The 27,922-nt window shown below is 35.5% G+C and overlaps 2 protein-coding genes across 3 annotated transcripts; one reads left to right on the top strand and one right to left on the bottom strand.

Annotated features, from left to right (window-relative positions):
- The first annotated feature begins 1,177 nt into the window (after nt 1-1,177).
- Nucleotides 1,178-17,650, top strand: LOC123538308 (LETM1 domain-containing protein 1-like). Its single transcript, XM_045322295.2, has 9 exons — nt 1,178-1,291; nt 5,720-5,874; nt 6,749-6,861; nt 8,992-9,074; nt 11,263-11,449; nt 11,952-12,053; nt 12,888-13,022; nt 13,596-13,692; nt 14,658-17,650. Exons 1-9 carry the CDS (start codon nt 1,239-1,241, stop codon nt 14,789-14,791), a joined length of 1,059 nt encoding a protein of 352 aa, XP_045178230.2. The 5' UTR covers nt 1,178-1,238; the 3' UTR covers nt 14,792-17,650.
- LOC123538307 (uncharacterized) lies at nt 17,555-26,116 on the bottom strand. 2 transcript variants are annotated; one of them, XM_045322294.2, is made up of 2 exons: nt 25,841-26,116; nt 17,555-20,591 (listed from the first exon to the last, which is right to left on the bottom strand). In XM_045322294.2, the coding sequence occupies exon 2, from the start codon at nt 20,403-20,405 to the stop codon at nt 19,137-19,139; it is 1,269 nt and encodes a 422-aa protein (XP_045178229.2). In that variant the 5' UTR covers nt 20,406-20,591; nt 25,841-26,116; the 3' UTR covers nt 17,555-19,136. The 2 variants fall into 2 exon arrangements, with proteins under 2 accessions (XP_045178229.2, XP_053386326.1); XM_053530351.1 differs by having other exon boundaries at nt 25,897-26,116.
- Nucleotides 26,117-27,922: the final 1,806 nt, after the last annotated feature.

Below are 27,922 nucleotides of genomic sequence, written 5' to 3'. Positions count from 1 at the left end.
TGTTCATGAAAGGTTATGGAATGTGCAACACCTCTCACGCCCCTAGCAATGGCTTAAGCAGAACTCTATTACACACATGTTGAATGGACTAAGCTGTTTCAAGAACAAGGCATGGCAGCATGCCTTCAGACATCGGCGCATCTAAAGCTTTCTACAAATGGAACAGTAGGACAGTGGAATGTGTTGCCCTCTGCCGCACACACAGCATTCACAGTTGACTCCTTCAAAGCTATTGTCATTGCCGGGCTGAGATGGGTAGCAGCCATAAATGCAAGGATAAAGGAATACACTTGGCGGACAAGAGTTGTATGAGACAAACTCAAATAGGATAGGTATTAAGATTAGTCTAAAACAAATTATATAGTTCAAACGTTGATTAAACATTACTTTATTCCATACATTTCAAATCATTTACATAATCATTTTTCCTGTAACCAAACGTTGTTTCAGGAAAATTGTAATTTAACGTAAATTTCATAAAGTCTGAAAAAAATCTTAAAGGTTGAAACTTTAAGTTTGAAATCTTGGTTTGAAACATACATTTGTTCGACAGTCAGGTTTTGAAGCAATCATGAGATTGAAATGTTCGCTTTGAAAATATTTGTATTATTTATTCAGGCTGAAGCAATCCTTTGATTTATGTACATTTAGTCTATATTGGATGCCCGAATAAGACTATGGCTTGAGACTAATAAGGTGGTACACTGGTTTCTTAAAAATCCTGTTCTCTAAATTTTAAGATAAGATAAAATAAGATAAGTTTTATTTTAAGTCGGCAAGAAAGCAACATTATAACATAAGCTCTGAAGAGCTCTTGAACCAACTATAAAACTGAAACACACACTTCCATACTGTTTTATAATGTGTTCGGTAGAAAAAAAAAACGTTACAATAATTTAAATTCAAAACAATATAGACTTGTGCATTAAGGCTTTGCATACTTTGCATATAAGGCGCTTATTATGGGGTCATCTAGTTCGGAGAAAAGAACGTGCCAATAGGTGACCGTCAGCATGTCTATTTGCAGTTTTATGATAGGCCTTGAATTATTCTTTTCTCCTGAGTAGGTATACCAGCTAAAGTTTAAATGTTAACCCAAAACAAAAATGTTATAATAAATATACCAAAAACATTACAATGTGGGCCTATGGAAATTTATTTAGTTCTCTCTGACCTACACCTGTCAATCTGCCAAGCGTTTGATTGATCAGATCAAAATATCAATAATTGGAAGAAAAATGACTTCTGTGTTGTGCTCGAGGGTTGTCCTTCGAAATCGACATTGCCTGAGGTATTGTTCTCATATAATCATTATTTTTCATTCAAGTGAGCAGTGGCGGAAATTTATTTGATGACAAGAACGTCAATGTCATATGTTTTCGTGATAGAATTTGATTAGCAACAACCACCACTTTTGTTAATTTTGATTACAAGATGAAAATTATGTTTTTGGACTCATATATGTTTATGCATGATAAATCAATTATGTTTCCAAACAAAACATTTACTGATAAAGTTTTATAGGGTGTTAAATTCATGTCCTAGATTTTGACACTAACAAATTTTTCAGATTTTTTTTGTGCAGAAGTGACCGCAGCTAATTGCTTTTTTTTCTGCTAGATCTACATGTATTTGATTTATTTTAATATGAATTATTAATCTATTGAAAAGGAAGATTTTTCTAGTTTCTTTAGATAGATTACACAGCTATTCAATAGAAAAATGAAAATGTAATTTTGACCCCCATTCAAATACATGGTACTTTCACTTTGGAAAACAAGCAGGGCACTAAACAACTTTAGGGGACAGGTACCCATACCCTCACTTAGGGGAATTATTCGACATTTTAAGACGAAAAGGGGAAGTTTAAGCCATGTATATGTAACTACCTTTCACACTTATTAGTACTGTTTTGAATCATTTCTAACTGATGTGACTATATTACAACAGTAACTTTCCTTTGAGGCACTATATAATATTAAAAGAAAGAGTTAATATCTATTTGTGTCAAACAACCTATCATCAGCCTGACAGGGAAATTTTCTTCTAAGAAAGGGGAAAAAAACATAATATGAACTTAGGTGCTACCTAGAAGGCAGAGCTCCCTTGAAAAATCACCAGTGCCCCTTGAAAATTAAAGGAGTGCTGCTGGAATGACCTGGAATTATGGATCCGTTTTAGGAAGTTTATGTTCTTTAAGATCTATCAAAATTTTAAGAATTAATGATAATTAATGATTTCTGAATGAATGTCTTAGAATGCATTAAGATTAAATCTTGATATGCGAAAACTCTACAAATATGCTATAAACGAACTAAAGAAAGTTACGGTTCTTTTAAGAAGGAAGGATGTGTCCAACTTTAAGGCCAAAATACTACTATGACAGACGTCTGGAATGGGAGAATGAAAATCATTTACATGTACAAAGCTTGTTTAAAAACCAAAAGACTAGCCATCTTTAAAAGTTAATGATCAGAATTTTACCCAGTGAAAATCACTTTTTTTGCCGAAATTCTCAAAAACTCCTGTTTTATTTAATTTACTGAACTGCTAAGTTAACAGTCTATGACATTTTTATGGTTAATCTTTTAGCACTACTGGTATAGAATAGGAATGGTAGTAGAAGCCTTTTTGATGTTTATTATTAATTCATAGCCAATAGATTTTTTTTCCTAGTAATAAACTCTGGTCAGTGATTTTTAAGCTTGTGGATGAAATATATGTTAACAGGGAGAAGAGCATTTTGTGCTTTTCACAGTTCAATGCCTGTAAATTTTGATCTAAAAACCCTTTTTAAAAAAAAAAGTTTTATCTACTGACTACTGTAGGCTACAGACAGTACTACATTGGAACCTGACATCACTAACAAAACACTTGTTAAATATCACATGAATGTCTTTATTGTTTTTACAATACTTTCAAAACCCAAAATAAATAAAATAAAAAAAACTGAAATAAAAAAGAAATTTAAAAAAAAAGACGCTTCTGGAGAGGATCGAACTCCCGACCTTTGGATTTCAACGCGACCTCGCTAACCACTGAACCAGTGTGGAAGTATGACGTCATCACCACAAACATAAGTATATATGATAAACTTCGGTTGCGGCAGCGTGACGAAAATCGTTTCACATTGAAAATATTGTATTTTACCTTTCTTTCTTCGTAGAAAATGTATTTAGCACTAAATTCTTATTATCAGGCGCTCATTTACATTTTTATTCAACGTTCAAAGCAGTAAGCGAAACGCTTTTGTCAACTGTAAACAGCAAGCGTCTATTGACGTCTTACTGATTAATTACTATGAGCATTGTGTACTGGAAGAAACCCGAACAACACCGATTCCAAAAACTTACCACGAATTTTCAACTCGATAGTTATGTCTGTACACAGTTTTATTCATTTTCTTTTTCACACGTCTAACCGTAATGCAACGCTGTCGGCGCCGCTTTGCGGCGCTGGTAGCTCTGCTATTATTTTAGGAGGGGAATGGTACCCATATTCGGCCCCAAAAGTGGCCAAAAGAGTGCCCTGACAAGTTGTGTGAATTCCAATGTGCACATTTTCTGGTCTTAAAAATTATATATTATAGGAGATATCGTGTTTGTATACAAATCCGTTGTGATTGGGTGGGCAGACGCCGAAGTCGATGTTTTTTTGTAAACAGTGATATTTGTCTAAATGGATTAATTTTGAACGCTTAACCTACAGCGTTTTTCTAAAAGTTTTAAACATCATTACGCCGCTATTTAAATTATATGTCATATAAAACTGTTATTCATTTAGAAAAGATATTTGAATACGAAAATATAAAAATTGTGTTTCAAAACTTTTTAAATTTTGAAAATCCATAAATGAGCGAAAAAGTTATTAAGAATTAAAAATTCCGATCCCATATACAAACAATGTAAAAACATTTGTTTTGCTCACCACTAGATATACAGATACCAATGCGTGACGGCACTGCGATCATTCCTATATAAAGATCCCCTTTAAGCAACACAATCAGCTAGGTTTGAAATGTGAATGTGAGCATGAGTAATCTTTCCTGTGGTTATTGCTAGTTTGAGGTTGAAGGTCGCAAATTCAAGTCAGTTGAAAACTTGAAATAGTAACAAATAATGTTTTATATTTACATTCACCCTTTTCTTTTCCATTGAAAATTATGACGTTCATTTCGTATGAACAGCAAAAGGAAAGGCGCGAAAGTTACGTCACCGCTGCTTAGTGATAACCGACCGCTGTTTTGACGACGTCCGCGTATAGTCAGGGAGAACGTTCCTTATATGATGTTGCAGTTATTCCATCTGGTGAACAGAAAGGCCGGGAAGCTGATTTTAATGTTAAATGCAACAAGATGTGTGCAATAATTATATAATATTATCTTGTTTAAAAATGGAAAGGAAATAAAATGTAAATATAAGAAATGAAACTATTTTTTTCGGTTTTTCTGTATAGGATCTGCAATTTTTTTCGGTTTTTCAGTATATGATCTGAAAATTAAACATGAATTTTGCCGATCCTATTCTGTCATTCATTTCGCATGAACACTGAAAAAAATCATTTCATTTCTTAAATGAACAAGACCTGCCTAGGTTTTAAGAGGCTTAAATATATTGGCTGACAGTTTTCAGTGGTGGTGGAGGTGAGGGGACAGGGCTAAGCCCAAATGTCTGTGGTTTTCTCTACAAGCAGGAATTTTGAATCTGTAAATAAAGTTTTAAATGGTAAAGGCTATGCGCATGCGTCTAGAGCAGTTCACATCCTGTTTTTCAAAAAGTGCACAAATAATTAATTCTCTTTACTTCCAACAGTATCTTTACTTTTCTTGTGTTGGTGGTGGTAAGCAAACTAACCTGTAGTAATCTGTGTAGGTATTCCCTTGATTATCCCACCTTGCTTAGTGTACCAGACTTGCATTCAAACTTGCGGTCAATCAGATACAATAGAAGTTTCAGTGTGATCAGCTCCAGAGAAAATTCAAGTGCAGAAAAACTTCAACTGTCTTGTGTTATCAGAGAATGAAGCAAAGATTCTGCAAACTCTTTTAAGAAATGGAAAAAAAGATGTGAACGTGTCACAAGCATATCCGGGGGGAAGCATTCGCAGGATGATTGCAGTTAACTTTAACGCCTAGCCTTACATTTTGAGAAAAGAAATTCAAACACCATCAAATCATAGAAAGAAGGGGTTGTTTCACCTGAAAATTGAGCAGCATATAAAACATGTATAGTACTCTAAAAACAATTGTCTGATTACTGATATATATATTAAATTCTGGAAAAGGACTGCATGAAGGGGCCACACTTACGGACAGTTCAGAGGGGGACAACTTTTTCAGAATATTTTAAGTATCCATTTTATAGGACAATACAGCAGAACATAATTTATAAAGGTCAGGTAGATTGTTGGTAAAGATGCTTTCCGTTTATCAAATATTTCTGTTTTTTGATGAGATACGGTACTCCTAAACTTAATAAGTAATTCTTATCAATATACATGTATTACAGAAATGAGGCTGATCTTGTCACTGACTTATCAGGAAATAATCTTGGCATAAGTTTCCTACGATATATGCCTTTCCTTTTAAAAGTCTTTTAATGGTAAGGAGATGCCGTTAGCTTTTTTTTACGTGATTGTTGTTTTACAGGCTAGCTTGAATTTTTTTGTAAAGGCCAGTTTTCATAGAAGAACATCATGATGTTTACAGTTTGTTTTTCAGATGTCTGTATTCCACGGACCCACAAGATACAATCAGTCCACCAACAAAGGCATGGCGATATATCATCAACAGATTTACCAATTTTGTAGACAAATACGAGAACAGACTAGAGAAGAAATCACCCAAGGCTTTCAATGTTTACAAAACTATAAAAAGTAAGCAATGTACATAAGTGTATCATGTTATAATGATGGGACTATGTAAGTATGGCCATAATATGATATGTCATTATCAGGCCATGAAAATATAAAGAAAGTGTGTTATTATAGTGAGTTAAAATCTGTACTACTGTGACAAAAACAATGCAGATGGTAAACTAAAAGTAGCGTGTTGTAACCATGAAATCATGATAAAATATTTTATGGAACTTGCAACCTCATTAGAGAAACACTGCTTTGAAGCCAGAAAGGATCCTTTGACTTTTTGTTTGCTCAAGAGGTTGTTCTCTGGTTTTGATTTTGCAACATTTTTCAACAGTATTTCAATTCTGTAATTACCTGTTCTCTGCAAGTAACAACAAACTTCTACATATGAATCAGAGGAGGACCACAAATGATTTCAGACACTATGTCTTTTATCAGATCATCACAGAATACACAGAATGTTCCTTTCCAAAAGAATGACTTCACATTCCAGTATGCAGTTTTGATAGATGTAATCTCATTACAACCACATTTATGATTGCGTGATTTATGTAGCTTGCCCTAAGATCAAACTTGAGATCTGGTAATTTTTAGATCTGCTCTCTTGCTACAGAGCCATGTTAGTTAGTGGGTCTCTTGTTGCCTGTGACATTAAAGTGGTTAAGGTCACTGACATTGAAAATTTTTCCTCTCACCTCTGCATGTCTGAAGCCCCGCTTGCAAAATTTAATGTGGAAGTTTTTTTTTTCAAATAAGGAAGCTATTGGGCTGGCTGTTTAAAAGTAGCATATGATTTTAATTGTGTCTGTATGACCGAAACACCAAAACAGTTATGCATTTAAATATATACAGTTATGTCGGTCATGTGTCGTGTTTTATCATTTAGGTGTGAGATATATTGCTGCTGATACAAAAGACTATCTGTATATTACAAAAGACATGTGGAGCGGAAGAGAACTTCACACATTTTCTCGTAGAGAACTGGAGATTTATCAGGAGGTAAGAACAATGTACTTTTTCTACATCATTTCTCACAGAAAGAGTTGTCCAGATGTACGCATTGACACTGAATTACTGGTGTGTCAAATCTGCACACTTTCAGACTTCCTCCAGTAGAAGAAAAAATGAATTATGTGCTAAATTGTGTTTTAGAATAATAACAGCTATATAAGCATTATTTAAGGTATTAGGTCACTAATAGTAATGTTTACAAAATGGCCTTTGCTTGGTATATTCTGAAAGGTAACCGTGTTTTGCACTATTGTGCAAATTTTAAACAACTTTAACCGTGCCGTTGTTTATAAATTTTGAATAACTTATGGTATCTCCTCAAGCTCAAGTAGAGACAAATTTCAAAGTGATAACCACTATCCAAAACGTTTGCAGAGAACTCATTTTACCATTAATTTCAATAGAAGAAACATCAAACTATTGGTAAACAATTATAAAACATAAAATAAAAATGTCAATATCATTTTTTCTATGGTGCCTCAAGTAAACGAATTTAATGAGACAGAATTCATACTTCAACATTGAAAAAATAAGGTCGAATGATGTGTTTCTGTTTTGAATTTTGCTTACTCCATTTAAAAATAACCTTAGGGAAGACGTAAAACCTACCTAATTTTCTTCCACAATATATAATCTAAGAGTGAAAGCAAAATAGAGAACTTTCACCGTGCGTAACTCAATATTTTTAAAGATGTGTAACTCTACCCCTTCTGTTTAAGTAGTAAATTCTCTTTGAACACCAAAAAATCGCTTATAAGATTCATCTTTTTCCATTTTTGTACAAAACATCAATAATAAGTCTTGAAAGAAGTAAAAACTTACTAGTAAAAAAGGAAAATGAAGAAAAAAAATTTTGGTCCCAGTAGGGCTTGAACCTACGCCCCCCTAAGAATTGCAGTAAAAGTAGATTTATAGTAGGAATTAAATACTCTTCAAAAAGGAGGTTCTCTATTAGTGACCTAATACCTTAAGCAATGTTTTTCAGCTCGCTATTATGAAATTTCATGTCACAAGAGCAATTACAATACCCCTGGTGTTGGGTGTAGACAACATGTTACATTGTGGTGGTTGAACAGTCGGTAAAGGCTTGTTGCTTTGGTGCTTGGTACTGACATTGTAAAGATTGTTTTTCCCCCCATCAGGGAAATAAAAATTACATTTACATTACATTTATTATATATATATATATATACACACACACATGGTCCTCACCAATAGGAAAGACATTTTGTCATCTCAGCACAGAAAGTGGATAAATGCTACCATATCCATGCAATTAATCCACTTCTTGTGGAGGTGACCATATGTCACAGTTGAGGTGACCATATGTCACTGTTGAGGTGACCATATGTCACAGCGTCACTGTTGAGGTGACCATATGTCACAGTTGAGGTGACCATACGTCACTGTTGAGGTGACCATATGTCACAGCGTCACTGTTGAGGTGACCATATGTCACAGCGTCACTGTTGAGGTGACCATATGTCACTGTTCATTTTGAGAATAGGTAACAGGAGGGTGGGGGGAGAATAAAATTAAATAAACTTCTGGAGCACTTGAACTTACGCGGTATCTATAATAGTAGTAGTTTAAAAATGTCTTGAAAATTTAAAGTTACAAGTGGTGACTTTATTTTTAGATGAATATGTTGGGGGACTGCTGCCCCGACCTGCATGCTTTTCACCACACCCCAACTTGCTGTGTGTGTGCACTGTAAACTTCCAGGACCACTTAAGTGCATTCTACCCAAACTTCTCTCTTTTTTTGCCCATTGCTTGACAATACATCCTTCTCTTGTTTCTCTTAGGTAAAGATTGTTTACAGTTTTTTGTAACCACAATATTGCATTTACTGAGTCCTTCCTTCTGAAAACAGACTAACACAGGAGAGCCATGGTCTAATGCTTAAAGGGTAGCCAATCAACTGGCAGGGTCATGGGTTCGAGCTCAACTGTGGTCATGACTACACCTCATACGACACCAGTTCTGGATTTTCCAGTGGTTTAAAAAAAGCTTGAAGCTTTCATCGAATTTGAGCTGAAACAAAGTATAAGTTAAACAAAATTAAGTATGTTATACATGTTCTGTGATATTCTTTATGTACAAATGTACATTTCAGATGCCTAAGGACATGCTGAAAATTGTATCTTTGTTACTGCTGGCCAGTATACCATTTGTAGGCAACGCTTTCATAGTTATAGGGTAAGCTTTTAGGTATATATATTTTATGTATTTTCATAAACAAAATATTTTAAACTGAACTTGGTTCCATCAATGCTTTAGATTAACTGTCTGCTCAGTACTGCTGGACCTATTCCCTGCCTAAGTGCTGTTAGATTTACTGTCTGCCTCAGTACTGCTAGATTTACTGTTAGTCCTAAATATAAGACCTGACATAACTCATATCACTTTATAAGTTCATTTTAATTTTTTATTTTCCATGTTATGTCAGGTCTTAACGTTGAACTGAAATAACGTATAGCACAAAAATCGCTTCAGATTTGAATTTTGATCTGAAGGTTTTTAAACGACTTTCTGGCAAAAATGACTGAATCTTTCACATTGAGTATGAAGAATAATCATAAATGTGCTTTATGGCAGCAATTAAAAGTTATATTTTACCTTATTTGTTATTAATTAACCGATTAATTAATTCAGTATCCAATCCGTTGAAAATTTTTAATAGTGGCACTTTAATAACCGAGGGTGTTCCGGATGTAAACATGATTTGCATATTAGAATTATTTCTTGAACGAAAGTTACCTTTTCGCTTTCTCATACAGAGAAACTATAAATGTCAATAATCTTTCTATTTCCAGAAGAGACATTTAAAATTTGTAAGGATGAAAATAGAAAATATATATTTATGATGAAAAAAATCAAAATTACAATGAAAGTATTTGGCGGGAAATATTTTTTCGTCTACCGCCGATCAAATTTAATTAGTACTTTCAATTTCGAAACAAGATGGTGGCGTGTCAAATATAAACATTCGATGTCAAAAAGATGAAGCGTCATTTCGCGGATAATAATTGATTGTAAATCATTTTAACCTTGCAGAATTGAAGCAAAGGTATTTTTGTTCCTATTAGGTACAAAGTTTACCGACTTTATAATGTTTTAGAAATTGATTTTATGCTACACTTCTTTCATACTTAGCGTAATCTTAAGTAATATATTGTGATGTCTTATGTGCTTTCCGGTGATCTAGAAATGTTTAATAGTCAGTCAAAGTGAGTTCATATAGGTCTGTTTTTGCTACATATAATCCAGATATTGAAAACTAAAATATAAATATAAAAACACATTTATTTTATTTTATTTTTTAGGCTTTGCTAGTAAAAATGTAAAATGTCAGAATATTGACTGTTGAACGTCAAATGACAGCTTTTTCACGTCTAATTATTTGGACTAGATTTACTGTCTGTCTGCTAGATTTACTATCTGTCGAGATCTGCTAGATTTACTGTCTGTCTCAGTACTGCTAGGTTTACTTCTGCCACAGTACTGCTAGATTTACTGTCTGCCTCAGTAGTGCTAGATTTACTGTCTGTCTGCTAAATTTACTGTCTGTCGAGTACTGCTAGATTTACTGTCTGTCTCAGTACTGCTAGGTTTACTCTCTGCCACAGTACTGCTAGATTTACTGTCTGTCGAGTACTGCTAGATTTACTGTCTTGTCTCAGTACTGTTAGGTTTACTGTCTGCCACTGTACTGCTAGATTTACTGTCTGCCTAAGTACTGCTAGATTTACTGTCTGCCGCAGTGCTGCTAGATTTACTGTCTGCCACAGTACTGCTAGATGTACTGTCTTTCTTAGTACTGCTAGATTTACTGTCTGCCACAGTACTGCTAGATTACTGTCTGCCACAGAACTGCTACATTCACTGTCTGCCACAGTACTGCTAGATCTACTGTCTGCCATTGTACTGCTAGATTTACTGTCTGCCTCAGTACTGCTAGATCTACTGTCTGCAACTGTACTGCTAGATCTACTGTCTGCCACTGTACTGCTAGATCTACTGTCTGCCACTGTACTGCTAGGTTTACTGTCTGCCTCAGTACTGCTAGATCTACTGTCTGCCTCTGCACTGTTAGATCTACTGTCTGCCGCTGTACTGCTAGATCTACTGTCTGCCACTGTACTGCTAGATCTACTGTCTGCCACTGTACTGCTAGATTTACTGTCAGCCTCAGTACTGCTAGATTTACTGTCTGCCTCAGTACTGCTAGATTTACAGTTACTGCCTGCCTCAATACTGATAGATTTACTGTCTGCCTCAGTACTGCTAGATTTGCTGCCTGCCTCAGTATTGTAAGATTTACTGTCTGACCCATATATAGCAACCTCATTAATGCAGAAATGAGACTTCCGTTTTTCTTCTACAGGTATATGTATCCTCGTAGATTGTTTACACATCATCTGTGGAATGAGGAACAAAAGATTGAGTTCGGACAGTATTTTCATACACGCAAATTGTCACATTATCATAATGTTCTGGAACACATGGACAAGCAGGTGAAGAGACATACATATGGACAAACACAAGATCAGTTGTTATCTATTTTAGATAAGGTAAATAAGATATAGTTACTTTATAAGCCATTGTACAAATGAAATATAAGCATCTCCATTATCAGGTTGAACGGTACTTTTGCAGTTTTTCTTTTGATAATTATGATTATGATTTTTTATCACTCCAATGCAGCTCATTAATATGTCTGGTTCCCAGCTTAATATGTCTGGTTCCCAGCTTTAACAGTTGAGGAAGACCTCTGTTGACGTGCCAGGAATTATTTCTAAGGCATCCAGGAATTTGTGTAAAGCCACTGAGACACAGAATTTCTGTAAGTTGGATGATTTCATTGCATTGACCCAAACAAGGCTTGTGTTAATTCTAGTTTCTGCAGTTCTTCAGTTACACCTAACAGCAGTATAATAGTACCCAGAGTTTATGGATTACGAACTAGTAGTACTTTCGTATTATTTGCACATAACTGACAACTTTTCTGCTGTTGTTTTTTGGGAGATGATTTTAAGCATATTGTTTGCTGACATTCCTGTTGTTCTGTTTCAGCTAGCACACACTAGTCATCCTACAGTAGAGGAACTTCTTCATGTGAAAAGACAGTTTGAATCATTCCCGTTTAGTGTTGAAGTTCTACCTACAGTATATTTTGTAAGTATGAGATACTCTCTAACAAACAGCAGTGATAGGCTACTTATGCAGCTTCCATAACTCTGTCTTGCTCTTTTAGTATGTTATGCCCCTTTGACATAAAAGAAAATGGTTTGTTTCTGGTATCCCGACCTTCCCTAAATTTTTGGCCGACCCTAAATGTTTTTAAGGCCTTGAAGAAATTTTTTTCAACTTTTTAACAAAAAATTGCCTACCAACCCCAGTTATTGTGAGCATGTTAGAGAAAAATTTTTTATGCCTAATTGACTTTTGGTTTCATTTACAGTCAAACTTTGTTTGCTTGAACTCTACAGGGCTTGCAAAGTTTTTTTTTATTTTACCAGGACCTGATAATGAGTTCCAGTTAAGCGTGGTGTTTTAATTATCTGAAATGGGATTTAGGAAGTTGAACTGTATGTAACTTACTTTAGTGAAAGGTCTTTGAATAGTAAAATGTTGCTGTCCTCTGACACCTTTAGTTTTGACATAAAATTTTCCTCATTGTGTTTCAAATGCATGTACACATGTAGAGAATACATGTAATACACCGGGCACGTTAAAGAACCAGACTGGCTATTCGAAAAGAGCTAGGCTAAGTTAGCCGGACATGTCTGTATCTGAAAAGTTCTCTCTGTCTGTTCAGGGGGCTTTATCTCACTCTGTCCCTCTGGTCAGATCGCTCTGTGTCTGTACTAGTAGAGGATGATTTCGCACACTGTGTGGCTGCAGTATATATATGTAAAGCGCCTTTGAACGTGTTTATTATGAAAAGGGCGCTATATAAATCTGATATAATAATAACAAAAGTCAGTGTTCTTTGATATTATATTTAAGAGGCATCTAGCAACAGTCTGTGATTTTACAAAGAGACGATTGCAACTGAAACAAGACGGGTTGATTATGTTACACATAGATCGCGCAATGGTCAGAGAGGGAATAGAAAATATGACAGAGCAAGAAATTTGTAAGGTACCTATATATAAAAGTATTAAAGTCGCTTGTAAAATTGTTCTTAACTCGTAATAAAGGATCAACGTCCTAGTACTTTGTAAAAATGTGCCAAAACTTTTCTTCGAAGGGTAAGGAATACATGTACATAATTGTAAATTAGTTTTATGTGAAAGCTATTTCCAGTCATTTGTAACTTGACACAATTTTTAAAGTCAGACCACTAAACTTGAGAATAAAGGGTAACCACTGGGGCAACCATTTTAGGGTATGGCACCTAACAGCATTTAGATCTATCCAGCCAGAAGTGACCACTGGATTGAATACCAAAAATCAACTTTTATAACTTAAAATGTTTGATCCTGAGGAGCATGAGTCAGGTTTATTTTGTATTTGCTCAACAATTTGTGGTGTTAATGTATAGTTTGTATTTGGCTGGGTGTTGGTTGACTGGTTCCATTGAGGAGTTTTGAACTTCTCCAGATTACTTGACCGTGACAACCAGGCAAGTTTAGTTTGTATTATGTAGGTTTTATTTGTGTTTGAGACTTCAAGAATCTTTGTGTAAAGTCCTTAGTTTGCTTTCTCTTTCAGTCCTGTTTAAAACGAGGCCTTAATCCATACGGTATAGAGAGGGAAGAAAGGATACAATTTCTACAGATATGGTCCGAATTGTCACAACAGTTAGATGGTATTAAAAATTTCTTTATCAGATGTTTAGTACTGCTGCAAAATAATAATACATGGGAGCCCTTCTCAACCTGGCCCCTCTGCAATTTATAGACATAAACTTGCTCTGAGCTGAACAAAAGTATCAGCTTTTTTCTATTGAAAATAACCTGTCCCACTGAAATTAAGATTGGAAGACTTTGAAAATGTGTTTTTACAAAAGAGTCAGAAAGATGTTCAGTGAAAAGAGATTCTGTTGTACAAAAAAGCTTAACTGTTAAATCTGATTTCAGATTAAAAATAGCTGTTCATGATTTTTTCTGTGGTATTAAAAGGGAAGGTCATCTCGAAAACACCTAAGAAACAGCTTTAAATCGTGTGATCAAAAATACAGTATGATTCAAACTAGAATTTCTACTCTATATGTAGACATTTTGAAAAGAGATGATAATGCAATAAAACAATTTCTACATTTTTCTTCATTTTTATATGCGGAAGGGATGTATTATGTTATGACGCTGGTGTCCTTCAGGCCATCGGCTAGCAATTTCGTGTCCGCTCTGTAACTCTTGAACCCCTGGAAGGATTTCGAAAAAAACTTGATACAAATCCCCACAAGGCGATGTGTTTAGTACATGTTTTGGATTTATCGCTTCAAGGTCAAGGTCACACTTAGGGGTCAAAAGTCATATGAGTTTGTTTCTTGTCCGCTCTGTAACTAATGTACTGCTTGAACGATTTGAAAGAAACTTGGCATTCAGCACATCAAGATGACATGCAGAGTGCATGTTTTGGATATCTTGTTTCAAGGTCAAGGTCACACTAAGGGGTCAAATGTCATACCTTCGGATATGTATTGCTCTGCATTGCGGTGCTCTTGTTATTATCTGTATCAATAAGATGTGTCCTTCTTCCACAGTTTCTTTGTAACAGATTTTGATCAAATCTACTACTAATTTCATTTTGATGTTACTGTTCTACTTTCAGAAACAAGTGTTTCATTATTACTACATTGTCCGGTCCTTCTAACCTATAACAGACAGACAAACATACAGCTAATGAAAGGCAAGAAATATAAGTGGCATCGGAAGAAGTCCTCCCGCAAGAAAGACAAACTGTAATTAACACTTGAAACCTGTTGATATGTAAATGTCAAAGTACAGTAATGACAGAAAATGTCAGAGGACAATAAATGTGACATTGACAGAATGGTGTGTGTGATAAGTGATATGTATAACATAACACTCTAAAAAGTGATATTAAAGGCGTAAGCTAGAGTCTGTGTACAAGATGGACGAAATTTTTCCCAATAATAGAATTTCTTCAAACTTTGGATATTGAAGGACAGTCATCTAAGAAACAAAGATGAGCAATAAAAGTCACCAGTATTGAAAAAGAGTTATCTGCCCATCTAAATGGCATTTCAATATAGTTTGAAGAAATTCTATTATTGGGAAAAATTTCACCCATCTCGTATCCAGAGACCCTACCGTACGTCTTTAAACCAGTCTTCTTGGACACAAGATGTAGTAAAAATTCTACATATATGTGATATCTCTGATGATAAATAGAATGAAAATTAATTGGAGAGAAATAGTCTTCCATCATAAGGAAAGTAAAATTGAAATATAGCAAACTTGTATATATAACAAAAACTCGGTTATAAGGAATAGTTTTTCTATTTGCTGATCTTTTGGCAGCATTTCATATAAAGCTGAACTCGACTGGAAAGTTAACAGTAGACATTCCGAAATGACATTATTTTTTAATCCAAATAATTATATAGAAAGCTTAGTTTAATCAATCATGTTCATGATTTAGGCTTTACATTATTGTACAAAATAACTTTGTACTTTTATGTAATATTTTCTAGTCTATGGTAACCGCTTCTTGAAATCAATATAAACAACAGTTGAAGCATGGATCGGTGAGACCACTGCTCATAATCATGTCAAAAATTATGTGAGAGTGCCATATGACATCCAGTTCATTAGATGTTTTTATCATAATATTTCAGTGAGCATGTTAGAATGAAATTAAACAAGGCCTTCATGTGTTTTATTGTCTGATTTATCATGGATCATCATTCAGATGCTTTGATGCTTTACCACTAGGTTTAATGCTCTTTCTTGCACATATGAACTCTAAACCATGGTAAATTAGACCAGAAAGCACAGAAAGGTCTCCACAATACTAACAAGTAATAAGGACATGTTAACAATAATTTTGTTGTCTACCTCTTATGATAAGTCTACATATCCATCTTAAATATGTCTCCCACCGCACAGTGGTGTGGGAGACATATTGATTTACTCCTGTCTGTGTATCACAAATCTTGTCCACATTCCAAGTTGAATATTTCACATCCGGTCTTCTCCAAACTTGAACAAGATGTGTTTGCCAGTAAGTCCTCGCCCAAGTTCGATACCTAGCCAAATCGGCCTAGGCACTTTGGAATTATGGCTCATGAAACTTGTTTTTGATAATCAAAGCACTGAAAGTCTGATAAGGCAGTTGAGGCGTTGGTGCATGGTTGACTCGTATACTACTATTCAGATGATTAGGCAGTTGTGAGAGACATGTGCTTTTCTCAAAAGCAACTCTAGTTTCAGAAGAAACACACTTTCTTATTGCTCTCAGTATTATATTGTGTCATGTATGATTTGTTTAAGACTGATGTAAGATATTTATACGAGTTAGACTTGTGACTCGGTGTTTTCATTGTAATAAAAATCATGGTTTGTAATCTATGAATACATCATATACAACTTGATAAATTTTATGCAATAAAGACGTTTTTTTATGATAATTTTTATCCAGAATTACAGCTGTTAATAGACAGTCTACAGATTGATTTTTTTCCAACCACCGATGACGCACTATGGATAGAATACATTTTATTTTGTTAAATCTGCTTTAATTCCTTCTGGTATTTTTACTATGATTACATTTACAACTGTTTTTCACGAATCTATTAAAGGTAAAAGGTTGTCACTGACTTTCTGGAAACTTGAATGTTACACTGTTTAGAGTACATATGGCTGTTTTAAATCAGTGAAACCAGGCTTTTGAGAGGTGATATTTTTGGTACATTTTGTAATACAATGGCTGTTTGATGGATATGCTGGTCAGAAATTTTCAGCATACAGTATTGCTTTTAGTTGAGAAGTACAAATCAAAAAGCAACTTTTAAGTATATAGCAATGACTCAAATTAAAAAAATCAGTTAAGATAATAAGTTACATTTTGTAGTACAATATATAGATATGTATATAAATGTATTCTTTATGCATCTGTACTTGTTTCTTCTCTGCACAGTAATAAAACTGTTCAAGATTTTCTTTTTTTACATTTATGATTATCTTAATTTAGAGTGGGTTTTTTTTTCTTCAGAATTTTGATGTTTTGTTTGTCATTGTATTACTGTTTTTTAAGAATGTAATTCATATTTTATATTCTGTTTGTTTTTATGTTATGGTGTTGTGATTTTCACCTTAGAGGAATTCCATATTCATTTGTTTGATGTTGCTCACAAAGTTAGAACAACAGTATTTTCACAGACCTGTGAAGAATGGGCCTCAATGGTTGATTGGTGGAGATTGCTGATTTTGAATCACTTGTTCCTCACCACTGTACGTTCAAAATTTCACTTTGGGTGTAGAATTCTTTCATGTAAGAGAGCCATCCAGCTAGCTTACAGAGGTCAGTGGTTCTATCTAGGTGCCCCTCAGTGCCTGAAATACGCAAAAAGGAACCTCTAGGGACTTCCTTTTACCATCAAAGCTGGAAAATAGCCATATATGACCTAATACCGAATCAGATTGACATAAAACCTAGATTGTAGACAAAGCAGCATGTAAACTCAATAAAAAGACAGATATTGGTGGAAATATATAAACAGAAGATTTTGCTGTTTAATAAATAATGATTACATTGTATCTATTTAAATCTTAATTAATAAATTATGAAATACCTGGAAAGGCTGTTTTTGTCATCTGTTTTGAAGCATTTAAGACAGAATGTATAACATTAAATAGCTGTGTAGATACACTGACCTTCAAAAGTGTAGAGACACAAAGGAAAATAACTATTATATTCAAATATTAAGTATAAAATTTGTTTTTTCTTTCTCACTGTTCGATTTTGAACAATCCTATCCTTGTTTTATAAATTGTTCAATTCGTCTAAAGACTTTTTGAGTGTCCTGTTCAGGTCTTCAGAATTCCAGATAACCATTGTATCATGTCTTCAGACTTTTGAAAGGCACTGTATCATGTCACAGTGCCAGGTCTTCAGACTTTTGAAAGGTATTGTGTCTCCCAGATGGGCACTGTGTCATATCTTAGACTTTTGGAGGGCATTTTGACAGATCTTCAGACTTCCAGATGAACACAGTATCATGTCTTCAGACTTTTGGAGGGCAATTTAAGCCTTAGTGTATCTATTTTTATTAGTCATTAGAATCTGTATTTGATAAACTCTATGATTTTGCTTACGGAAATGATAATCTCTAAACAGGGGGAAGATGTTGGACTTAGCTGTATAACATTTTACAAACAGTTTTGTGTTCAAGCCACTACTTGTTGTTTCGTCAGCTGGTCTTCAAATTTGTTACTAACATCTATAGTTTAAGATATTTTATGGGGAGTGGATGACCCCGATTTTGGGTTCTGTATCCTAGGCAATAGAGTTTTTTTTAATGAATATAACATTTAATTTTCCTCTCCGCATGAATAAAATTTGTACAGACTACTAGTAACTAAATATTTTTGCATTAGATTCATTTTTTGCATTTCATGCAAGACAGCTTGACTTTGTTTTCAAGTTTGTAATACAATGGCCCTCAGTCTTCCAATTCATTTTGCACTGGTAATACTCTAATGATTTGTCTGAAAATCCAGTTGATGATTTTTGAAATCCAACAAACAGAAGTCGTTATTAACTGTAACAGTCGTACTATAACCAAAAGCTTTTTCCTGGTGATCACAAATGTAGTACACATTAATACAAGTATAGAGATGATAACATGTGGCGGCAAAATACAGTGAAGTATATATGCCAGTAGCACTATTGGCGAGAGGACTAAAACCGTCGTAAAAATGAACATTGGGATTTGTATAAATAGGGGACAATTCGTTCGCACGTGGTGATCTATAACGCTTATATCAAAGTCTTTGAATTTCATCATTTCATCATTGATTCTGCCCGCCCGCTTAGCTCAATAGGTAAGAGCGTTGGTCTACGGATCTCGGGGTCGCGAGTTCGATCCTCGGGCGGGGCGTATGTTCTCCATGACTATTTGATGAACGACATTGTGTCTGATAACATTAGTCCTCCACCTCTGATTCATGTGGGGAAGTTGGCAGTTACTTGTGGAGAACAGGTTTGTACTGGTACAGAATCCAGGAACACTGGTTAGGTTAACTGCCCGCCGTTACATGACTGAAATACTGTTGAAAAACGGCGTTAAACCCAAAACAAACCAAACCAAATCATCATTGATTCTAGCAGAGGGACTGTTGCTGGCATATTTTTGTCTCTATTCTCTGTGTCCTGTGGAACAACGTTTTGTGTTTCGGCCATATCTTTGCATAGCTCTTTAAGGTGAGGTAACATAATGTCCTGTGAAAGAGGACCAAGTAAAGATTCAAAGATATCTTGAAACATCGGCCCGAAATATTCGTCTGGACTCCTTTCTCCTCTTGAACAACATTTATGGAATTCTTCAGTAAGTACACTTTGACATTTAATCAGTTCTGAGAATAATTCATTATGTTCAGTGGCATTAATCTTCCCATAAAAGAGGTTTTTGTCGGGGTTTATATAAGCTGGTAAGCACCTTTTGGAGATAAAATCGGACAACTGTGACAGTACATCTCTTAACCTTTCAATAAGATCTGTGACTTGAAATTGGTCAGGTGGAGTCTCTTCAAACACCCAAAATACAACATTCTTAATTACGTACGATGTTATTTCTTTACAGTGGTATCTAAGCTTATATTTGGCTATTTTCTTCGCTAGAATAAGGACTTTCAGTTGAGTGTTACTGAATGTTTGAATAAGGTGTGTTTCTTGGCGTGTGAAACTGACACGCCATTGAAGATCAGTATTTTCTGTGCCTACTTGCGAGGCTGGCACGACATAAACTGGCAACAATAAAACTTCATTTACCACTACAGGGGAAGGCCAGTGTTTATTCCTGATTCTTCTTGCCCAAGTCTTCAAAGGCACAGGCATTTTGCAAGGAAACGCATTGACAATATCAACATCATAATTTGGTTTCGATTTCGTCTTTGCATTTTTGTAGAACCACAAGAGAATTTTACTTAAAGAGTCCTTCATTGTCAGTGCTGGTCCATTTCTTTCTCGTTGGCCAAGGTAGCTGCCCGGTTCAACTGTATTCATGAATAAATCTGACGACAGATACAAGCCCTTGTCTTTCTTTATCAAGCATCCTCCAATCACAGACTTGGCGCCCCCTCTTTGTAGTTGACGTAGTAGGGTATAACCATGAGGTGCATTTTCAAAATCTACAAGGAAGATGTCTTTGCCAACATCATCTTCTGTTACATAACAAGGATCGGCCACACATATAATATCTTTGTTAACAAATAGATAATCACGATCACTTTCAGCTTTAATAGTTGTGTTTTCCATTAGACTTCCCACAAGTATTTTTTCAACAGAACTGGACTTAGAATGACTTTTTTCTGTCTGTTGGATTTCGTCATACATTTGCCTTCTTTCACTGCACCTTGCTTCACTGAATCCGTATGCATCAAGATGAATGTGTAATTCAACTGAAACTTCCTTATCGTTAACCAAACCTAATTTATGTAGTAGTAAATCAAAATCTCTTTCTGTGTTGGGTAGATTTTTTCACTCGTACTGACAATAGTCTTAGTTGCCACGTGTAAATGTCTAAAATGAATAAAAAAAGGAATGACACAAATACAACATACTAGTATCTCACCAACAACTTAGTAGTAACATTGAGTATTGAATATTTACATGTGGTTTTGTAACAAACATCTATGACTTTAACATTTTGACCATCAAATCAGTACAGAGTGCTTAAGGCATGTGTGTTTGTGTTCAGGTTTAACGTCTTTTTCAACTGTTTTTCAGTCATATTAACAACTGTGTCTACTTGTAGCAGTGAGCACAATGCCCAACTAAGTAGTTATGTCTCACTGGAATATCACGCCAAAGACACATGGCGTGAAACCCCATCGAATCACGTTATACTGACACTGGGCTGCCCAGTCCTAGCACTGTCCTCTTAATGCTGAGAGTCAAGCAAGAAAGCTACTAGTACAAATTTGTCTTTGGTATGATACAGCTGGGGATCGAACCTACGGCCTCCCGCACTCGAAGCGGATGCTGTACCTCTATGTTACCGAGGCGGTGCACTTAAGGCATGAATAAGCACTAAACCTCAGACGTAAGTCATTCTTAATGGTCAAGGTTGAGAAAATTGCCTGCATACATTAACAAGAGGGTCATGATGACCCTGGATCGCTCACCTGAGTAATATGAGCTACATGTTTCAAATGTCAAACTGATGATAAAGTATTAAGAAAGTCAGTAGGTCACATTCATGGTCAATGAAATTCAGTTTTACGATTTGTGTGCAAAACTGTTTATGTCATCAAAATTTCAAGGCTGTATCTTAAAAAACAAGAAAGTAGGTCAGTAGGTCAAGGTCACAATCAAGTGACACCATAACTCACATAATAATTAAGTGACCCCAGGGCGGGGCCTCTTTTAACCCCAGGGGCATAATTTGAACAATTTTGGTAGAGGACTACTAGACAATGCATCATACCAGATATCAAAAGCCTAGGTCATATGGTTTCAGACAAGAAGATTTTTAAAGCTTTTTCCTATACAAGTCCATATAAAACGTGGGACCCCCAGGGCAGGGCCTCTTTTCATCCAATGGGTACAGTTTGAACAATTTTGGTTGAGGACCATAAGACAATGCTACAAACCAAATATCAAAGGTCTAAGTGTTGTGGTTTCAGACAAGAAGATTTTTAAACTTTTTTTCCTATATAAGTCTATGTAAAACTTGGGATCCCCGGGGCGGGGCCATATTTGACCGTAGGGGGATAATTTGAACAATCTTGGTAGAGGACCACTAGATGATGCTACATACCAAATATCAAAGCCCTAGGCCATGTGGTTTTGTACAAGAAGATTTTCAAAGTTTTCCCAGTATAAGTCTATATAAACCATGTGACCCCCGGGGCGGGACCATATTTGACCCTAGGGGGATAATTTGAACAATCTTGGTAGAGGACCACTAGATGATGCTACATACCAAATATCAAAGCCCTAGGCCATGTGGTTTTATACAAGAAGATTTTCAAAGTTTTCCCTATATAAGTCTATATAAACCATGTGACCCCCGGGGCGGGGCTATATTTGACCTTAGGGGGATAATTTGAAAAAAATTGGTAGAGGACCACTAGATGATGCTACACACCAGATATCAAAGCCCTAGGCCCTGTGGTTTTGGACAAGAAGAATTTTTAAAGTTTTTCCTTTCGGTTGCCATGGCAACCGGAGTTCTGCACGGAATTCAATTCTTTGAACAATTTTGAAAGGGGGCCACCCAAGGATCGTTCTTATGAAGTTTGGTGTAATTCTGCCCAGTGGTTTTCAAGAAGATTTTTTTAGAAAATGTTGATGCACGACTGACGACGCACGACGGACATCAAGCGGTCACAATAGCTCACCTTGTCACTTCGTGACAGGTGAGCTAAAAATGAGGGTCATGATGACCCTTGATCGCTCACCTGCGTAATATGAGCTACATGTTTTAAATGTCAAATTGATGCTAAAATATTAAGAAAGTAGGTCAGTAGTTCACATTATTTTATGGTTACTGAAAGTCAGTTTTAAGATCGGTATATCATGCTAATTTCAAGGCTGTATCTTGAAAAACAAGAAAGTAGGTCAGTAGGTCACACTCATGGTTACTAAAGTTCAGTCTTAAATATCAGTCCGAAAAACTGTACAAGTTATCCAAATTTCAAGGCTGTATCTTTAAAAACAAGAAAGTAGGTCAGTAGGTCACACTCATGGTCACTAAAGTTCAGTTTTAAATATCAGTCCGAAAAACTGTACAAGTTATCCAAATTTCAAGGCTGTATCTTTAAAAACAAGAAAGTAGGTCAGTAGGTCACACTCATGGTCACTAAAGTTCAGTTTTAAATATCAGTCCGAAAAACTGTACAAGTTATCCAAATTTCAAGGCTGTATCTTTAAAAACAAGAAAGTAGGTCAGTAGGTTACATTCATGGTCACTGAAAGTCAGTTTTAAAGATTGTATGCTAAACATACATGTATCCAAATTTCAAGCCTGTATCTTACAAAACAAGAAAGTAAGTCATTAGGTCACATTCATGGTCACTGAAAGTCAGTTTTAAGATCGGTGTGCAAAACTGAACATGTCATCAAAATTTCACGGCTGTATCTTAAAAGCAAGAAAGTAGGTCAGTAGGTCAAATTTCACATGATCAAGATTTGAACGACCTGAAGATCATCAAGGTTAACATTCTAACCAAGATTCATGAAGATACAGTCATAAATGTGGCCTCTAGCGTTGATTTGACCCTGGTGGCCTAGTTTTTGGTCCCACCTAACCCAGATTTGAACTTGACCTAAACATCATCAAGATTAACATTCTGGCAAAATAACATTAAGATATGGTCATACATGTTGCCTTTAAAGTATCAATTAGCTTTTCTTTGATTTGACCTGATGACTTAGTTTTTGACCTCACATGACCCAAATTCAAACTTGACCTGAAGTTTATCAAGATTAACATTCTGACTAAGTTTAATGAAGATGCAGTCATAAATGTGGCTTCTAGAGTGTTAACAAGGTTTTCCTTTGATTTGACCATGTGACCTAGTTTTTTACCCCACCTGACCTAGATTTGAACTTGACCTAAAGATCATCAAGATTAACATTCTGACTAGGCTTCATTAAGATACAGTCATAAATATGACCTCTTGAGTGTAATCTAGCTTTTCCTTTTAATTGACCTGGTGACCTAGTTTTTAATTCCACATGACCCAAATTCGAACTTGACCTAAACATCATCAAGATTAACATTCCGACAAAGTTTCATGAAGATAGAGTCATAAATCTGGCCTTTAGAATGTTAACAAGCTTTTCCTTTGATTTGACCTTGTAACCTAGTTTTTGACCCCGCCTAACCCAGATTTAAACTTGATCTAAAGATAATCAAGATTAACATTCTGACCAAGTTTCATTAAGATATTGTCATAAATGTGGCCTCTAGGCTGTTAAATGGCTTTTCCTTTGATTAGTTTTTGACCCAATTGAACTTGACCTAATAAGATCGGTAAAATTAACATTCGGACAATGTTTAAGATTAAGTTTGAAGATATAGTCACAAATGTGACCTCTAGAGTGTTAACAAGCTTTTCCTTTGATTTGACCTAGTGACCTAGTTTTTGACACAACCTGACCCAGATTTGAAGTTAACCTAAAGATTATCAAGATTAACATTCTGACCCAAGTTTCATTAAGATATTGTCATAAATGTGGCCTCTAGAGTGTTAAATGGCTTTTCTTTTGATTAGTTTTTGACCCAATTGAACTTGACCTAATAAGATCGGTAAAATTAACATTCGGACAATGTTTAAGATTAAGTTTGAAGATATAGTCACAAATGTGACCTCTAGAGTGTTAACAAGCTTTTCCTTTGATTGGACCTAGTGATAGTTTCTGAAACAACCTGACCCAGATTTGAAGTTAACCTAAAGATTAGCAAGATTAACATTCTGACCCAAGTGTAACGTTTCAGTGCCACACAAATCCCGTCGGTGAAAAGCTAGCTCATCACCAAAGGTGATTTAATGTGCATATATACTGTCATTTTACTCCAATGACAATTGACAGGTTTACAAATTTTCATATTAATGGAATTACTTCCCTTTATGCATTCAGTAATCGTTACATTACTTTCCCCTCCGAGAAATCTCGACCCGAGATTTGGCCTAGGAAATACATGGGTAAGGCAACTCCAGTCCGGCAGTTGCCTTCATCCCACCGCTGCCACCATTTGTAACGTTTCAGTTTCCGCCACACAAATCCCGTCAGTGAAAAGCTAGCTCATCACCAAAGGTGATTTACTGTGCTTATACACTGTCATTTAACTCCAATGACAACCGACAGGTTTACAAATTTGCATATTAATGGAATTACTTCCCTTTATGCATTCAGTAATCGTTACATTACTTTCCCCTCCGAGAAATCTCGTCCCGAGATTTGGCCTAGGAAATACATGGGTAAGGCAACTCCAGTCCGGCAGTTGACTTCATCCCACCGCTGCCACCATTTGTAACGTTTTAGTGCCACACAAATCCCGTCGGTGAAAAGCTAGCTCATCACCAAAGGTGATTTACTGTGCTTATATACTGTCATTTAACTCCAATGACAACCGACAGGTTTACAAAGTTGCATATTAATGGAATTACTTCCCTTTATGCATTCAGTAATCGTTACACAAGTTTCATTAAGATATTGTCATAAATGTGGCCACAAGAGTGTTAACAAGCTTTTTCTTTGATCTGACCTATCCAAGATTTTATTGAAGGTAACATTCTGACAAAGTTTCATTAAGATTGGGCCAAAATTGTGACCGCTAGAGTGTTAACAGTCAAATTGTTGACAATGAGCAACAGAGGAGGACAGTTAACAACGGACACAGGGCGATCACAAAAGCTCACCTTGAGCTCTTCGTGCTGAGGTGAGCTAACAAGGCGATCTGTAACACCAATGGATGTTTCTGAAATAACTGTAGCATAAGGAGCTTTTCAAAGAGGTTGTTTAAAGAGAAATATGGTCAGCACGAGTTGTGGTTCTTTAACACTACACTCCATCTCAAGCGTTGTGTCTGCTTTGAGTGTAGGTCAGGGGTTTTATCCCTTGCTAAACTCATACCAAAGAAGTACCTAGTTTGTTACACAATAGTTTTGTGTTGATTATAAGCAAATTGAAAAAGTGCTTACCTTTACTTTTACCCCCAGATATTAAAATGTCAAATATATAGGAACCAGTACCCAAATATCATGGAAATGGGAAAAAATCCTGTAATCAGCCAAAATGTCTTGAAAACAGTTTCTTACCTTAAATTATTTAAGCCTTTTTCAACTGAATAAATATTCCCTAATATTACACTAACCTTGAGAAGGACGTTATTAGTTAAGTTGTAATCGATACTGTCATGCACAAGTAGATCAACTTCACACAAAAAAATTGCATGTAAAGCCAGTGGTTTAAATGTAAAAAATAGATGTTAAATCATTTGTTTATGTCAAACTAGCATAAAAGAATTCCGATTATTCCGATTAAAGTCCCTATATATTCTATATAAAACATTTTTTTTAATGAGCTACCAAATATAGCTAGACCCATTTTAGAGAACAAATCCTTACTTCATTTTAAAGAGTTATGATAAAACAGACTAAGTAGATAAGTAGAGGTCATATATCTTCGAAGAGAGATTTCTCTTTCCACATTTGCTTATTGTCAAATCACATGAAATTCATATTGCTGTAACCTGGTAGTACTACTCATACTAAAATTGATTTTCACTTCACCAAGTACAACCTCTTCTCCCAATTTTTCTACCAAAATGTCCTAAATACACCCACAATGAAATTTAACCGCCTCGATAGCCTAGTGGTAGAGCATCCGCTTCGATTGCGGGAGATCATGGGTTCGATCGCCGGCCGCGTCATACCAAAGACGTGAAAAATGGTACCAGTAGCTTCCTTGCTTGGTGCTCAGCATGAAAAGGGAGAAACTGGCCTCTTCTCTCATACCCTCGTGGCGATGGATTCCATTAGGAATGAGGTGTCGAGAGTGATTAATATAAGTTGTAGAACTTCCTTTACAATCGACCTAAAATAAATTATGTATAAACTTAAACAGAAACCAGCTTTAATTTAGACCTCTGTTGCCATGCCAAGTGAAAAATTAGTGTTTAAAAACCTGTCCATCATTATACAATTAGACCAGATTTTTCCCATGCTGGTTCCTTCACTAGTCAGGCCTTTAGTAGATCATATTATAACAGGATTCATATAAATTTCAAGTCCATAGTTTGTAGCATATAACCAGTAATATTCATCAATAAAAATTTATTGTACTTTCCATGTATGAGGGAGACTTAACTGTTCAACCTTTACGATAAGGAAAAATTTCCAGGAAAAATAAGTTGTTTAATAATTTTATAGAGGACAGGATAGGCTGCTTCAAATCTGATAACATTCTTATAACTTTCTTTTTTATCAAGCCTAAAGGTTTTTTTGTTGTTTTTTTTTTTAACATTTGTTTTCCAGGTCTGCGTAGTTAATCTTGATAAGGCAGACTTTTAAATGTGCATTTTAAAGAACTGGATGTATTGTCTCAGAGTTGTCCCCTAGGTGGTCAAACTAAAAACAAGAGGGCCATGATGGCCCTATATCGCTCACCTGTTATCATTTTACTTGAGGACAAGAAGGTCCTCAGAAAAAATGTGTAAGTCCAAAGGACAGGAACAACAAAGGGAAGAAATTTAACCAAAAAGAAAAAAATATTCTTACAAGGTACAGATATGTCAAAATACTCCTAAAAATTGGAGGTACCATCCATGTTGTACCACAGAAAAGTGGTCTCGGATTTTTCCTATGGCCAATAATAAACAAGAGGGCCATGATGGACCTGAATCGCTCACCTCTTCCCACATGACCCAGTTTTGAGTATGACGTCGTTTTTTCTATTATTTGACATAGTGACCTACCTAGTTTTTGAGCTCATGTGACCCAGTTTTGAATTTGACCTAGATATTATCAAGATAAAAATTCTGACCAATTTTCATGAAGATCCATTGAAAATATATGGTCTCTAGAGAGGTCACAAGGTTTTTCTATTATTTGACCTATTGACCTAGTTTTCGAAGGTACGTGATCCTGTTTTGAATTTTGCCTAGATATCATCAAGGTGAACATTCTCACTAATTTTCATGAAGATCTCATGAAAAAAATGGCCTCTAGAGAGGTCACAAGGTTTTTCTATTTTTATACCTACTGGCCTAGTTTTTGACCGCACGTGACCCAGTTTCGAAACTGACCTAGATATCATCAAGGTGAACATTCAGATCAATATTCATGAAGATCCATTGAAAAATATGGCCTCTAGAGAGGTCAAAAGATTTTAATAATTTT

Source organism: Mercenaria mercenaria, chromosome 18 (genome assembly GCF_021730395.1).
Source record: "Mercenaria mercenaria strain notata chromosome 18, MADL_Memer_1, whole genome shotgun sequence".
NCBI classification, from domain to species: domain Eukaryota; kingdom Metazoa; phylum Mollusca; class Bivalvia; order Venerida; family Veneridae; genus Mercenaria; species Mercenaria mercenaria.
Note: the sequence above shows the minus strand (reverse complement) of the source record. Positions and strands in the feature narration are given on the sequence as shown.